The sequence below is a fragment of the Manacus candei genome, unplaced genomic scaffold, assembly GCF_025592945.1.
Source record: "Manacus candei isolate 608988 ecotype Guabito, Panama unplaced genomic scaffold, ASM2559294v1 h1tg000022l, whole genome shotgun sequence".
Taxonomy (NCBI): Eukaryota; Metazoa; Chordata; class Aves; order Passeriformes; family Pipridae; genus Manacus; species Manacus candei.
Genome location: NW_026138070.1, coordinates 3220956 through 3236712, shown reverse-complemented (window position 1 = coordinate 3236712; position 15757 = coordinate 3220956). Strand labels below are relative to the sequence as shown.

General features: G+C 38.8%; 1 protein-coding gene across 6 annotated transcripts in view; it reads left to right on the top strand.

Annotated features, from left to right (window-relative positions):
* Nucleotides 1-15757, top strand: part of VPS13D (vacuolar protein sorting 13 homolog D) — a 92730-nt gene that overhangs the window by 18042 nt on the left and 58931 nt on the right. For 2 of the 6 annotated variants that reach the window (XM_051786476.1, XM_051786472.1), the window contains exons 22-40: nt 274-364; nt 918-1044; nt 1895-2075; nt 2969-3151; nt 4193-4240; nt 5163-5382; nt 5967-6177; nt 6309-6480; nt 6780-6892; nt 7459-7668; nt 9679-9944; nt 10117-10250; nt 10520-10675; nt 11256-11469; nt 11765-11839; nt 12557-12763; nt 13203-13292; nt 14278-14418; nt 15594-15716. In XM_051786476.1, the coding sequence (XP_051642436.1) occupies nt 274-364; nt 918-1044; nt 1895-2075; nt 2969-3151; nt 4193-4240; nt 5163-5382; nt 5967-6177; nt 6309-6480; nt 6780-6892; nt 7459-7668; nt 9679-9944; nt 10117-10250; nt 10520-10675; nt 11256-11469; nt 11765-11839; nt 12557-12763; nt 13203-13292; nt 14278-14418; nt 15594-15716 (2962 nt within the window). The remainder of the gene's footprint in view (nt 1-273; nt 365-917; nt 1045-1894; nt 2076-2968; nt 3152-4192; nt 4241-5162; nt 5383-5966; nt 6178-6308; nt 6481-6779; nt 6893-7458; nt 7669-9678; nt 9945-10116; nt 10251-10519; nt 10676-11255; nt 11470-11764; nt 11840-12556; nt 12764-13202; nt 13293-14277; nt 14419-15593; nt 15717-15757) is intronic. The other 4 variants (XM_051786477.1, XM_051786475.1, XM_051786473.1 and 1 more) reach the window with 3 other exon arrangements.

Sequence of the window (15757 nt, the reverse complement as noted above, 5' to 3'; positions counted from 1 at the left end):
CTTAGATGGGAGAAGCCTTCAAAGATAAAAGGATGCAGATGACAGTGCTGGGATTTGTTGTTGGCCTGGTCACTCTGTATTGCTTGGGAGACCTGTTAATGTGCAAACAAGGGAGTAAAAATGTTGCTTTCCTGCTGTGTCTCCCAATCAGATAATTGTTGTTTGCCATTCATGTGTTACAGTGCAAGTGTCTGGAAAAATAAACTAAACAAGATGTTCCAGCTCTCAAGTCATGTTGTTTAATACCAATTTGTTGCTTTTTTGTTTGGCCAGGTCCATTCTTTGTCCTTAGTCCTGAATAAGACAACCAGTGAACTTGCTAAAGCCAGCGTGGCAAAACTTGCAGCTCACTTGGAAGTGATTGGTGAGTGGATGGAAGGGCTGAGGTTGTTTGCAGCTTAAAACACAAAGAGGTTTGCACTGGAGTTGTGATTTGATGTGTTTTAATTTTGGTGCTCACTGGGTATTTGTGTGTTTTTCCTGGACAAGATGCACATTCCCTTCCCACTGCTTCTTCCTCTGCTTTTTTAGGCTTGATTTGAAATCCTGGCAGCCCTCCCAGTTGTCAAACCCTTGATCATTGTAGCTGAGTGTGGCTGGGATTTTAATACTTCACTTTCACAGAGCAGAACAATAGTGTTTATTACTGTTTGAGAGGAAAGAAAGCAGTTGTATCTAAGTTTTCCCAAATCAAAGTAGTGCGATCACACGATGTATATAAAGCATAGAGTCATGTCTGGGTTAATCTAATCTTTGTAGCAGAAAGATGTGATTTTCTTTGAACATGAGGTTTAATGTTTAATTGAATGTGATTGATTTAATTACTTGTAACGAGGTTATCCCACTAATAGAAACTTCTGGGGTTTAGTAACTTATCTGTGTTTGAAAATCCTGATTGTCTGTCCTTTGTTTTGCAGAGGGAGATTTAGCCTTGCAGGGAAGTATTGGAAGTCTGTCCTTAAGTGATCTTACAGCTCATGGAGAATTTTACAGAGAACGTTTCACTACCAGTGGTGAAGAAGCTCTCATTTTCCAAATCTTTAAGTATGAATTTAAACTTCTTGTTACTCAGTATTAGCTCCCAACACTCCCAAAACCCAAACAAACTCAAAATACCCAAACTCTCAGGGCTGCATGATTCTACTTTGGCCTCTTGTGACCTAAATGAGACTTTGAACATTTTCAGTCATAAACTTACGATTTTTAACTTTTCTTTGTCTGCAATGTACATGGTTTATCAAGAAAAGTAGCTTTTTAATTCTCTCTAAAGCTGTTCTTGAAACTGCATTGATAGTTCCTAGATAAAACAGTAGTTGATTTTTAAAAGATGGAAAAGATTTTCAAGTGATGAAATAGATTTTGCATTGCTTCCTAATTTTGGACTTAGGGGTTTGCTTTTGTCATAGTGTACATTTGAATTTCTTCTGCTTTGTTTAAAGCCAGAGTTCTTATCCTGTGCTGTTTCATGGTTTGCCACCCCCTCCTCCACCCACTAGAATTAATCAGAGTAGAAATTATTCAAGTAATGTTATGGAATTAATTTCAAATATATCAGCACACTGATTCAGAGTTGAGTGTACACATTATCATGCAGTGGAGCACTTACCTTAAGATATAAAATCACCAAAGGTCTGTCAGGTGTGTAGAGCTAAAAGGTACATTCCAAATGTAGAATTTTCTTGTTTGCTTAATTAAAACTCCTACATATACATAATTTAGAAATAATTAATACAAGCCCAATTCTTCATGTCTGTAACTGAAATAGTTTTAATTACATGCGGTGAACATCAGTAAAATCCTCTATATTATTATTGTTTTGAGTGCAAAAAATTGAATAAGCAGTTTATAAAAGGTAGCTAAGATTGCTAAATATTGCTTTTAACCTTTCTTCCAGGTATGGGAGGCCAGACCCTTTGCTGCAGAGGGAGTGTGACATCCGTGTCACCCTGAGGATGGCCTCAGTGCAGTATGTGCACACCCAGCGCTTCCAGGCTGAGGTGGTGTCCTTCATCCAGCATTTCACTCAACTTCAGGATGTCCTGGGGAGGCAAAGAGCAGCCATTGAAGGACAAACAGTATGTCTGGGGTTTTTTCTGCTCTTTCCCAGCTTTTGCAGTTGAAATGCAATATGTAATTTATGTTAATGCATCAACTCAGTTAAATTGAAATGGTGAGAGGCTTCAGAGTTCTGGCGTTGCTGCAGATTTCTCATCTTGTAGTCAAAACACCTTATTTAGGGGCAACCTGCTGCTCTTTGAAAGTGTAGAATACCAAATGTACACATTACTTAAAACACCTGGATCCTGCAGGATGCACTGGTCAAAAAGTCAAGGTGTTATCTTGCCTTTTTCTCCAATGTTCACCAGGTAATAATACCTGAATAAGGAGAACCAAGGGAGAAGTTCTGTTCCACTCAGGTTTCTGGTTTAGTTTGCTGGTAGACTGAGAAAATCAGATGCTGAACTCAAGCATGATAAAACCTATCAATAATCATGACAGTCATGGACTATTTTATGACAAAACCTAATGTGGGAGTGAATACTTGGACCTATTAAAATGCTTCGTTGTACATCACTTGGAGAGTGAATCTGATTTTGAAACATCTGTTCTAAATGATGGGGTTTTTTTCCTTTTGTAAATAATTTTTCTTGAGTAAGTTTTTTAACAGTGAGCTGAGCAGTGTCTGGTTTGCCCCTTAGCTCAGTGGTGACAGTGTGTGTCACTCCTGATGCTGCACCTGCTGCACAGGTATTTCCTCTTGGCATCAGAATCCTTTTTTAATGACCCTTTATTCTCTGCCTGAAACAAGAGTTTGAGGTGTTCTTTTTTTGTATAAAATTTTACCACATCTTAATTGTGTAAATCAAGAAGTAATGTTCCTGAGTTCAGTACTAATCAGTGTGAAATAATCACCCACTTCCTGGAATTTTCATAATTATTTTTTTAAATGCATTTTTGCTTTTCCCAGGTAAGAGACAAAGCCCAGAGAGCTTCCCGAGTTCTCCTTGATATTGAGGCTGGTGCTCCTGTTCTGCTTATCCCTGAAAGCTCCAAGTCCAACAGTCTCATTGTAGCTAATCTGGGAAAGCTGAAAGTCAAGAACAGATTCCTGTTTGCAGGAATGCCAGGCACCTTCTCCTTAAAGAACAAGGTAAGAACATGACTTCATTTAACAGCTGGGGGGTTTCCTAGTTCTTGTGCATTTTATTTCTGCATTCTGGTAAATGATTCTTATGTTTTACTTTATATGTAGACTTTATACTACTAATAATGCCAGCCTGTGCCAGTGTGCTGGGTAATCTTATGGATCTGGGCTGAGCTGCTCCCTCTGTGCCTGCACCTGGGGTTGTTGTCTGAGGCATTCAGAACACAGAGGGACTGAACTGAGTCTGTTCTGAGAGAACAGAGGGAATAAAGGAGTGAACTCACTCCAGCTGGTCTTGTTGGGAAGTAGGACCCAGCTGGGTGCACACCTGAACCCGGGAGCACAACGGGCTTCCAGCTGACCCTGCTTGGTAGCAAAAATTTCCACCGTGTGAGTCACAGAAAACAAGGATCTGTGTTGGCTCAGGCTTGGGGCAGTACACTGAAGAGCAGAATTGGGTTTAATTTATTTCTTTGTGCTCTCAGTGTGTGTAGTTGCTTTGATCAGTGAAACCTAGTGAAAGGTTTCCCTTGCACCCCTGGCAAGGCACAGGACAGGAGGAGCTGGTGTTGCTCTTGAGAGATGCAGCCCCAAAATTTGGGGTAAGGAAAATCCATCTTGGATGGCTTTCTGTATCTAACCTAGGCAACAAAATAGGTGGTTGTCTGGGAACCCCTAATTCCATTTTGAAGGGTGGTAGGAATGAGGTGGATTAAAGTGCTGCAGCAGTTTGTGGTGTGTCTGTTGCCTCCATCTCATTTATATCCACCAGTGTCTTTGCTGTAAGGAAACACTGGACTGCAATATTGAGTTGTTTTCTGGACTGTACTGATATATTTAAGGGCTTGTAAGTGGTAGATTCCTAAATTAATATAAGAAATTAAAACAAAGGATGTGTGCACAGTAGTTTTATTTCAACCTAAAAATACTGTGTTGTGTAGCACTGTAGAAATTTAGGTGTTTGAAATGGAATTAGGTGTGGTTTGGCTTTTTTTTTTTTGGTGGTTTTGTTTTCATTTTTTTCTCTGTTCTATGTTTATTTTTGAGGATCGGATTTTACAAGGCAATGCATACAAGGATCCTGTTTTATTTGAGGTATTTCACATCTTTGTGGCAGTGTTCAGGTGCTCCTCATTCATCTTAAAAAAAGGAAATATTCTTGTGGAATTTAGCACTTTAAAAAGTTCCTTCATTCATTAAAAATTATGGTTTTGTTCTAAAGATTTTGCTAAATTCTATAAGAATTGGATTTAAATTTGTTGTGGTGTGCTCTTTCTGCATGTCTGAGGAGCTGTTAATTTGGATTTAATTGCATAAATTCATAGATTTATTGATGATGTGATGACTTTTCTTTGCATGTACTTATGAAATGTTAATTTTTCCAATTTTTTTCTTAAAATCCTTATCATGATGACAATGAATTTTTCCAATTTTTTCTAATATTTAAAAACCACATAAGGGAAGAAAATGGTCACTCCATCATGGAAAACTATGAAATTGGTGAAGCAGGATTTTTGGGAGAAGAAATTCCTAATGTTGATGTGACTTTTCCTAGTGAACTTACCCTCTGCAGATTTTTGATGCAAGGCAGCTCATAAGATTTCTATGGCATATGTTATTTTCATCACCTGAAAAACAGCTTTAAATATTTAACCATCTTTATTCTACAGAAATGTTTAGTATCTTGACAGTCTTACCCCTCCATTTGGTATTAATTCCATTTACATGACAGCTTTTTTGTTTTGTGCAAAACCCTGTAATTTTAAATTAGTTTCTCATTGAAAAGATTTTACAGCTTTTTGGGAAATGTTGCTGAAATGAACTTTTTAAGAAAGAAAATGTTTTCATCTGCTGTTAAGATTGTAGGATAAAAGTTTGGCCATCAGTAAAAGATACTGGCATTCAAATAAAATATGTAGTTTTTGACAGGAATTTGTTGCAGCTTGAACCTTGGTACACTGGTTCCTTAGAATTTAAATTAAATATCTATTCTTAATTATAAAATTCTTTTCTTTAGCAGGATTCAGTTCAATTTTCATCTCCTTTGGGAACCCCAAAACACAGCATGAAGAAAACAAGTGCTGATGAGTCCAAAGTACCGATGGAAGGGCTGGTCATGAAAAAATCATCAGGAACAAACATTTCCAGGCTGAAGAATGAGCCTGCACTGAACACTTCAAATAAACAACAAGGGCACCAAGCCAAGCTGCCTGTTGTACCCAACCCTGACAGCCCAGGTATGTGAGGAACAGGAGAAACCCCCCAGAGCTCTTCTTTTTTCTGCTGAAATAGGACAGGGACATTTTGCTTCGATTTCACGTGACACTGAAAAAAAAAGGCTCTGGGTCTGAAGACTGTGGATTTGAAAAGAAACGACTTCTTAGATTTCAGGCTGATTTTTACAGCTGAAAGGATTAGGGAGTTGTAGTTCAGTTCCTGGAAGAATATTCCTGCAGTTTGGGTGGTTTGAGTTGCACATTGCAGACACAGAAATACAGTTGGACTCTCAGTTGAGAGTTTACATTTACCTGTGAATGAGCTCAGTGTCTGGTAGTTACAGATACTGATGAGTGTGAATAAAAAAATTTTAAAAATTGGAATAAAATCAAGACAAAATTATATTTCTTTTTAAAAGTTAAATTTTTCCTTAAAGTGAACAAGTTGGTATCTGGTAGTTACAGATAGTGATGATCGTGAATAAAACCCCAAAAATTTGGAATAAAATCAAGAGTAAATTAAATTTCTCATTAAAAGTAAGGTGCATTAGTTTTGTGCAGATTCTGTTTTTTTTCTTTCTGAATGTGTTATCTCATCCCTGCAGAGGATCACATCTGCCTCTTAGACTGCATTGTGGTTGATCTGCAGGACATGGACATCTTTGCTGCACAGAGATACCAGAGAGAGTATTCCAAGGCTTTGGAAGATACCAGTGCAGACTTGAGCTTTCCATCCTACTTGGTGAGGCAGACAGGGGGGAGCCTGCTGACAGAACCCTTCAGACTGAAGTTACAAGTGGAGAGAAACTTGGACAAGTGAGTTTGACCAGGATCCCTCTGTGCTGTCAGCCTGAAGCTGTGTTTCACATGCCTTTTACTGTATCCTGAAAGCCTTGCCTGCTGTGTCAGAGCTCCTGGGAAGGCTGAGGTTTTCCCCTTTGTTGCAGGGAGCTGAGCCATGCAGTTGCAGACATATCAATACATGGCAACCTGTCATCAGTGCACTGCTCCCTGGACCTGAACAAGTACAAACTGATCCGTGGGCTGCTGGAGAACAACCTGGGGGAGCCCATCGAGGAGTTCATGCGCCCTTACGACCTGCAGGATCCCAGGATTCATGTAAGAGGAGCTGTGTGCACCTGGAATTCTGTCTTGGAGTGTCTCGGGGGGTTTTGCTGATGGCAGCAACGTTTTAAGAACAGAGCTATAGACCAGTAGTGTGAAAATGGATTAACAGACATTTTCAACTCCAAGGCCACACTGCTGTGAAATGTAACATTTCCCCAGTAATGGCTGATGACACAGCCTGAAGGAGAGGGACCCCACAGCTGTTTGCATTGGCCTGGGATAAGGTTTAATTCAGAAATGAAAGTTAAACAGATGCTCTGAAAAAGAATGTTGGTGTTTTCCACTTTCAGACAGTTTTGAGTGGAGAAGTGTACACTTCCATGTCGTTCCTCATTGACATGGTCAACGTGAGCCTGGAACTGATGGATCCAAAGGGAAGAGATGGACACAACTCTTTAGCCAGGTATGAATGTCCTTTTGTTACTCAATTCCTTATCCTAAATACTATGTTCATCTGAAAGATATAGGATAAGAATTGAAGTAATATGTGGAATTACAGTTTAATAATGCAGTGAAATAGAATTTCTTAATTAGAGTTCAAATGAGAGTTTGAGCTGCTCTGAAAGATGGAAGGGAATGACACTGTACAAAAGATACCATCTGTGTCCTTCCAGTTGTTCTTGAAACAACAGTTCAACAAGTAATCAGTTAACTTCCTCAAGATGAATAGTATTTTAATTAAGGAAATGATGTGAGGGAAGTTCAAAAAAACCAGATTTCTGCTCTATGTTGGCTTGATTTGTTTGTTTTTTTTTTTAACCCAGAAGGTTCTGTATAATTGGAAAATATAATTACATACAGTATAGATCTACTTTCTATCACTGTGACATGAGATGTGATTATAGTTGTTTTAGAAAATACCTAAATGGAAGATACCATCAGTATCCCATACTTTTAAAATAAGTGCCTTCAAGGAATAAATATACCCTAAGTCTCTTCAATGCATTGTTTTGCTTTTTATTCTCCCAGGTTTGATTTTAAGAAATCCAAGTTGCTTTTTGAAAGCTCTTCCAATGGAACAAAGTCTGTCAACCTGGTTTCCCATTCCATGATGGCCTTTGACACCCGTTATGCTGCACAGAAATATGCTGCAGGGCCCCCAAATGTCTTCAACTGCATCTTCCAGTCCTCCAAGAACACCAGCAGCCCAGGAGCCATCCAGATTGAACTGCACTTCAGGTTGGGAATTCTGGGATTTGCTTGTTTTTAATAATGACATAACCAGGATTGTCCTGTTGTAATACCCCTGTTATTAATGTAGATAAACTTGCTGGCATTGTTTTTAAATCTGATCACATTTTTGGGGTGGTCAGTGGTACTTGATAGATTGAAATCTGCAGTTATTGATGAACTGAAAGTTGGATTTTTTTCTCCCTTTTTGCAATAAAATTTAGGTTTGAATGTCTAGTGAATCAGATGAAGTTCTGACCTATCAAAATCAGTAGTGCTTAAAGCTCGATAAGTCTGGCTTATCACTTGTATGTTTGCATAAAACCAGATTGTAGAATTTGTAACATAAGTTGTAAAAAAGCTGTTTCCCAGCAGGTGTCACACGAGCCTTTCTGAGACCATCAAATACAGACTGAAACAGCACCTCTTTCAAAACAACCTCTATATTCTCTTCTGTGTTCTGTCCTATCCTGTTTGCTTTTCCTTGTCTATTTTGATCTAATTTAATATTGAAAATGGGAATATGAAGTGTAATGACAGTATTTACCAGTATCAGCATGGTGTTTGGTAGGGAGATGTTAACTTTAAAAGGAGAGTGAACTAGAGATGTTGCTTTCACTTTTGGTCAGATTTACTGACCAAACACAGGCTTTTCACTCTTCTGTAAGTGTGACACCTTCTGAAGCAGTTGCAGGAGCAATGTAGAAAAAAACTGTGGACTATTTTAATCCAACAGAAAACCTTGAAGCCTTTTGTTCATAAAAACCAATCAAAGAAACTTCAGACAATTGAGAGAAATTTGTTTTGAAGGTTTGGATGCTACATGATGGTTATAAGTACTTAATAAGTGTGTTCAGAAAGACATTGACATTTTGATTGGAATAAAACTAAGATGGGATTTACTTTAAGAAAACCTAAACCCCCACCAACTGGTTTTCACAGGACTGTTGAGTCAGTAGCTGCCTAGATTAGGCACAGTTAGTGACTTTGCACAGTACAGCTTAATCTGGTTTATGAGTGATGGGTTCAAGAATCTTCTTCCCAACTGTTCTGCTTTTCCATTTCAGCCACAGCAGCATGTGTTCTGCTTTTAGTGGTGAGAGCATCCTTGGCACTGGATGGAGGTGCTGGCAGAGCTCAGTGATAGTGTTGTACTGGCTGGTGCCTTTTGAAATCTCCTGGAGAGCCAGAGAGAGTTAAAGGCTTGTGCTGTTGGAAGCAGAGCAGACAGGCTGCTCCCACAAAGGATCACAGTTCTTTAGAGATTTTATAGTCCACAATGTGCTGGATATAAAACTGTTTCATGGTACTTAAGCACTTAGATGATTTTCCAGTTAGCATGACCAAATATAAGTGGTATTCCAGATCCTGAAGCCAAACACTTTTATCCCTCCTAGCCAGACACTCAGAATGTGATACTGGGAGTTCAGGCAGGCTGACATTTTTTGGGGATGACAGAGCAGCTTCCTGTGCTGCAAAATGCTGTCAGGGTGTGAGGGGAAACACATTGAACGTCTCATCTCAGAGCCAGGTCTGAGTTTCACATGCAGTACTTTAGGTTTGATACTCAGCAGATGTCAAATGATAATAAAAAGATCAGTTTTAAAATCTGAGACTTTGCAAATTCATATCAATAATGTAAATGTATTAAAGGAGCTTTTATAAATGTCCTGTTAGGCAGTTTCTCAGTTCATTCTTTTTGTCATTGCAGCTTAGAATTCATGCACTTAAGACCTGTTGGGTTTCTGTGGGTACAGCAACTTGATGAATTTCAATGTTATTCAATCTTATATATATCTTATTTAGTCTTATATATGATTGACTTTTATTCAATCTTATATATATAAAATAATAATCTTATTCAATCTTCTATTTTTTTTTTAAAGGACAGATACTCTGTAGACTAAGTGTATCCCTTGGAAGTTCATATAATTCTTACTGGATACTGATAGTTTTTGGTGTGATTTTAAATCTATGCAAGATGTAAAGTTCACTTGTATTCTTTTCTCTTCTTGAAAGGTCTACTAAGGATTCCTCCAGTTTCACAGTTGTTCTGAACAATCTTCGTGTGTTCCTGATATTTGACTGGTTGTTGCTGGTCCATGACTTTTTATATACTCCTGGAGATACCAAAAAGCGGGAAAACCCCCTTTCGTCCTGGCAGAGAACTTACATCAGTGACACAACTGTGGTTCCCAAAGCAGTCAAAAGTGGGGTTGTTACCAAACGTTCTTCACTGCCTGTGACTGCAGAAAAGCAGCTGGAAGTGAAGGTTAATGTGACAGGTAAACGTGCTCTTCTCTAGTGCTTTTGTAGGAGCTTTTCTCGTTAAAATCCATGTGCTGGTGGAAAACCAGATCCATTAAAGGAAATCAAGAAACCTGCTGCAAATGCTTTAAATAACTCAATGATGTTGCCAGTTGCCCTGGTTGTTATTTGTGGCTTTGTTTGGTTCAGGAACTGAGTTTGTGGTGGTTGAAGACATGTCTTGCTTCGATACCAACGCCATTATTTTGAAGGGGACGACTGTTCTCACCTACAAGCCCAAGTTGTTGGATCGTCCTTTCTCTGGGAGTTTGTTTGGCATTGAGGTGAGAACAAAGAAATTTGCTGTTGTCAGACATCTAAAATTAGAGCTTGTGAAGATACTTTACTAGAAATATACATAGAACAGGAATAATACACAAATTATTTTTGAAGTTTGTTAGTTCCTCATCACATGTTCCCATTTTATAGAGTTTTGTATTGTTTCTCTTAAGACATTGAAACACTTGACTGTAACCCCAAAATATTGCTAGTTCTTGCCTGATCTGTTCGCTCAGTTAATAATTTTTTTTTTTAAATAATTTTCAATTTTTAGGTGTTCTCATGCAGGTTAGGAAATGAGCAAGAGACTGCACTGTCAATTATTGATCCAGTACAGATTCATATGGAGCTTGTTGGGAATTCTTCCTACCCAAGTGGTTCAGGACTGTTGGATGCTTTCAATAGTGAAGATTTTCCTCCTATTCTAGAGGTAATATTAAAGGCCTGAATAAAACTGTATGTGATAGAGAATACTAAAGTATGATCTAGCACAGATATTTTTATGCCCAAGGATTCAGTAGAAGACTTCCAAAGGCATGAGAAAAGAATAAGATAATTTTTTCCTGAAGTGAAAAAGGGAAAGAAACAAGCATGAAGAAAATGCTCTTAGTGGTAATGAATGAGGGAATTTTGGGATGTACTGTAGAGATTAATAGTGGAGGAAAGAAGAGGGCTGATAATGTAGACATGTGAGTTACTCATACCTGAAAGACAAAGTTATTTTTCTGTATCTAATTGTCAGAGCTTATTAGAGGGGAATTCTTTTTAGAGACTTTTTTACCATTATACTAAAGTAAAAACATTTTTCCCTTGAGATGTGCTTCTAACACTTTTGGTTGTTGGTAAATACATTTGCCAATTTTATTATTGGAGCTTCCAAACAGTGTGATCATCAGCTTTTAACACTAAATTTTGTCCTCCTTTGGGAGCTTTATTAATATCCAAAGTACACAAGAAAAAATATGTAGAAAAGGATTTAAGCGACTCTTATATTTTAATTTTTTGTTTAGATTCAGTTGCAGGCACTGGATATCAGACTGTCCTACAATGATGTTCAGCTCTTCTTGGCAATTGCAAAGTCAATTCCCCAGCAGACAAGTGCAGCTCTGCCTGACTCAACTGCTGCAAGTGCTGCTCATCCCCCCAGCTCAGCTCTGGGGACTGAGGCCTCCTCCACACATGAAAACAGGGATATATCCAAACGTGTGCTGGATCCTGTGCTTGGTATGTTTTGAACTGTTGGAGTGAAGCCATTTTTTTATCTAAAGAAGGTTTCTACAAGGTATAAACACTTAACACAAAAGATGTGGGTATCTCCATGGTGTAAAACACTTGTTGATTATAAATATCTGATGATGGTACTGTAAAAAAAGTAAAAGCAGTGCTGAATCACGTGCTTTTACTACAGTTGCAATCTGAAACAAAACCCCGTTTTTCATGCAGATATATCTTGATTTTAGAAATGAAACCAAGTAGATAACTGTCAAGGATTTATGACTGGTTCACTGTTCCATTCCAGAGGTGCAGCTGGCTCGCCTGCAGGAGCTGGGATTCAGCCTGGAAGATTGTCGGAAAGCTCTTCTGATCTGCCAAGGTGACAGCAAACATTTAGTTGGCCTTGCAGATTGTCCCTATTACCTTAATTGCAATTAAGTAAAAACTTTCAGACTGTCAGGTAGCTGATGCACAGGCAGTATTTCCTTCTTTAGAATTTTTTTACTTTGGCTCTGTGTTGGAATAATGTTAAACATTCATTTTCCTGTTCTGCTGCTCTGTAGCACCCACCCCCCAAAGATTGTCCTTGCCTTTTTTGGGGTGTCATATGTGGGATGTTTGGGTGTATTTTTGTTTGGGGGTTTGGGTTATGTGCAGGTTTATTCTTTTTCATGGTGTCCCTGCTTCTTGCCATTATCCATCTCGTCCTCTTGAGAGCACATGTTTTCATCTCTCCCTTTTTGAATCATATATTCCCTATTTCTCCATGCAATATATGAAAAGGTGAAGCTTTAACAGAAGTGATTATTTTTCTTTAGCATTGTTATGCTTCCCAACTTATTTAGAGGCATTCCTAGCATTAATACAGATTTTTATTATGTTGCCACTTGATTTGCAAACTTCAAAACACATTTCTCACTCTTAAAAAATTCCAGTGTATGTATAATCTCATATTTGTGCTATTAAATAGAACACATTTAAGGGACTGTTGGTGACTTGCCATAAGAGGAAGGGGAATAGTTTGCTTTCATATGCTTTTTACTAAATACCTTGAGGAAGTAGATGGTGATTGATTGGTTGTTTGCTTTTATCTAAGGTGACTTGAAAAAAGCAGCGAGTTGGTTGTTTAAGAATGCTGAACCTTTGAAATCAGTTTCCCAGACCTCTTCTGCTCGAGACAGCCAGGGGATTGTGCCTTTCCAGTTCATCTCTGGAGTGGAGATAAAGGCAGAGAGTGTGTGCATTTGCTTTATTGATGACTGCATGGACTGTGACGTGCCCCTGGCTGAGTTAACCTTCTCACGTGAGTGTTTGCTTCTGCCTTGCCCAAAATGACTGTCAGTGACTGCTTTCAGCTCTGCTTTCTCAGGACTTGTGGAATTTTAACTGATGGTGTTTTGGTAGTGGGGTTTGTGGGGAGTTTTGGGGGGTCTTTTTTGGGTTTGTTTGGTTTATGTTTTTGTTTCTAAGATCACAGTCCTTGTAGGGTTTAAGACTCTGTTTTCCCCTTTATACATCCCATAACTAATGGAATCTGTGCTGAGCAGAACCCTGGGGAGGCTCCATGTTGTAAGGCATGGCTGTCTGTAAATATTATTTGAAGAGTATTGTGATAGGTTTTGTGTACCATTTCAGTTTACAAGACAAGACAAAACCTCCCATTGCCTAATTAAGAGTTTATAAAATTGGGGAGCTTGATTGTTTTGCATTAGTGTAACATTCACTTTTATTTCCCCCCCCAGGTTTGAATTTTCTCCAACATTTGCGAACCAGCCCTGAAGGTTACGCTCATTTTACCCTCTCTGGAGATTATTACAATCGAGAGCTTTCAGGTGAAATACCTGGGGAGTTGTTGTTTTCTTGTTTATGTTTAGGAAACAGCCTTTCCTACTACAGGAGCCTGAAATTCTCCTGACATGAAATTTGTGTCTCTGTGTGTGTGTGAGAACATGTGATCATAGACAAGATACCCTCACTTGAGATCAGGTGGAGGGAAGTGGAAAGTTGAGATTTTGCTGATCTGATCTGAAAATAGCACTGAAGTTTTCAAATGTAATTGCAAAAGAAGGTTATCCAGGAACATGACAGTTATGTAACTAGGGGTATCTGTATTCACATTTTCAGTTTTTACTTGTTTGGTGCATTCAGTTTGTTATGTATTTCAGGAAGGAAAAGCATGTGAGGGCAGGTGGTTAGGCTGAAGTCAATGGAATTAACATAAGAAGACCATTAGAATTTATATTTTAAATTAAGAAAAACAAATTAGGCCTCAATCCAGGTCAGACACTGACAAAAGAAATAATCTAGTTGTGTTTTTTTCTGAATTGAGGAACTAAATTTTCTGATATGTAGTTGGTGACAACCACCTCAGGAATTATCTACCAATAACAAGGCAGTTTTTTTGTTTTTAAAAATACATAGAGGGGGATTTTTTTAATAGCTTTTAGACTTTTGTCTTATGTGATACTGAATATTAGGCCAACTTATGCATAATTGTATGAAAATCATTTTCAAAACTATTTCAGAGGGCTTAGTTGCAGCTGACTTAAATAAGAAGCAGTAATTGCCTTCTAAGGCTTTAATTGGAATTAAGATATTTCTGCAAGGTCTTACATGCAGTGTACATAGTATCCATACAGCATATATGGTATGCAGTGTGCACATACAGGATACACGGTTCAAATGGAGCAACTTTATATTAGGTGGCAAATTAAATACAGTTTATCTTGAACGCAGATTCAAAGTAAAGGATTAAATGCTGAAATATGTAAGCACCATTCCCACGTGCAGCAGAGGTGACTCTGTGTTTGTCCCCAGGCTGGGAGCCCTTCATCGAGCCGTGGCCCTGCTCGGTGTCTTGGCAACAACAGGCCTCGAGCCGCCTCCACCCCTCCCGCCTGAAGCTGGAAGTGAAGGCCCGACCACGCCTGGATATAAACATCACCTCTGTCCTCATAGGTACGTGGGAATATTCCCTGGGAGCATCCCTGTGCTGCCTGATTGTCACTCCTGAACAGGACAGACAGCTCTGACCGAGCCCTGCTGGTGGCCCTTGGAGGGGGGGGGAGTTGGGCAAGTCCCCACATCCCTTCCGTGGTGTTTTACACAGGTGTGTGTTTGGGCAGGCACTGTGAAAGTGTAAAGACACGAGCTGCATGTTTTAGAGGTTAGCAGGAATTCTTTCTCTGCTCATATGAATTCTATCAAATTCATATGTTGTTTGAAATTTATTTTTGATCAGAAACAGGCTTTCATCTAAAGCTTTCCATACTGTACAGTGCTTAAAAATATTTTTGGGAAGCTCGTCATTTTTCAGTACGTTGACAGGTGTAGTGGGGAGCTACTCTTTTCAGTTCTGCAGTCTCTGAACACCTGAGCTTCAATTCCCACCTTAGGAAATAAAAATATTTTGTTCGTCATTAATTCAAATTTCACGTGAGCTGCTGTGTTGCTGGGCTATGATCGTGTGCATTTCCCAGGAATATTGTTGCTCATTGTGAATAATTTGGTGAGCACAATAAAGAAATGGCAACAGCTGAGTTTGCAGATGGAACAGAAAAGCCTTCCTTGGTCCTTTCTCCCAGAAGACCTGTGGGGTTGGCAGAAAGAGGGGAGCCAAAGTAGCAGGAAAAGCAAATCAGTGATTCCTAAGAGTTCCAATGATGCTTTTAAATACCAGTGATAACAAGTAGTAAGGCTGGTTTGTGATTAATACTGTGCTAAAGGACCCTATTAGTGTCTTGATATTTATGCAGGAATGTGGCTGTACTTCTTAAAACAAAAGAACCAAATCCCTAGGAAGTGCTTCTAACATGGAAATATTTATGGTTAATTGCCTCCACAAGGAGAGCTCTTAGATTGCCTTAGGAGTGTCTTAAGAACATGGAATTCCACTTAAAATTTTTTTTTGAAAAATAAAATCTTTATTATTTGTTTTTGAAGATAGTGCTGTGATTTTATGAGCTGTTGTTTGTCTTTGACTCATATAAGTGCTTCACAGAAAAAAAACAGTGAGATAAAACCGCTGCCATTAAAGTGGAGTAACTTGAGTGTGATGAATTTAACACACTTTTCAATGACTTTGTTTACTGCCACCTTGGAGACATTGGCTGTCTGTGCTTACATTCCTCTAGAGCAATACACATGTACCAAACAGTCATGGATGGAAGATTACTGTAAACAGGACAAAGAAGTGAATGTAATCAGCTCAGAAGACTGGATGGGCTCTTCGGTGGATCCCCCATGTTTTGGGCAGAGTATGTTGCTCATTAATCACACTTTATTTGAAACAGTCCTG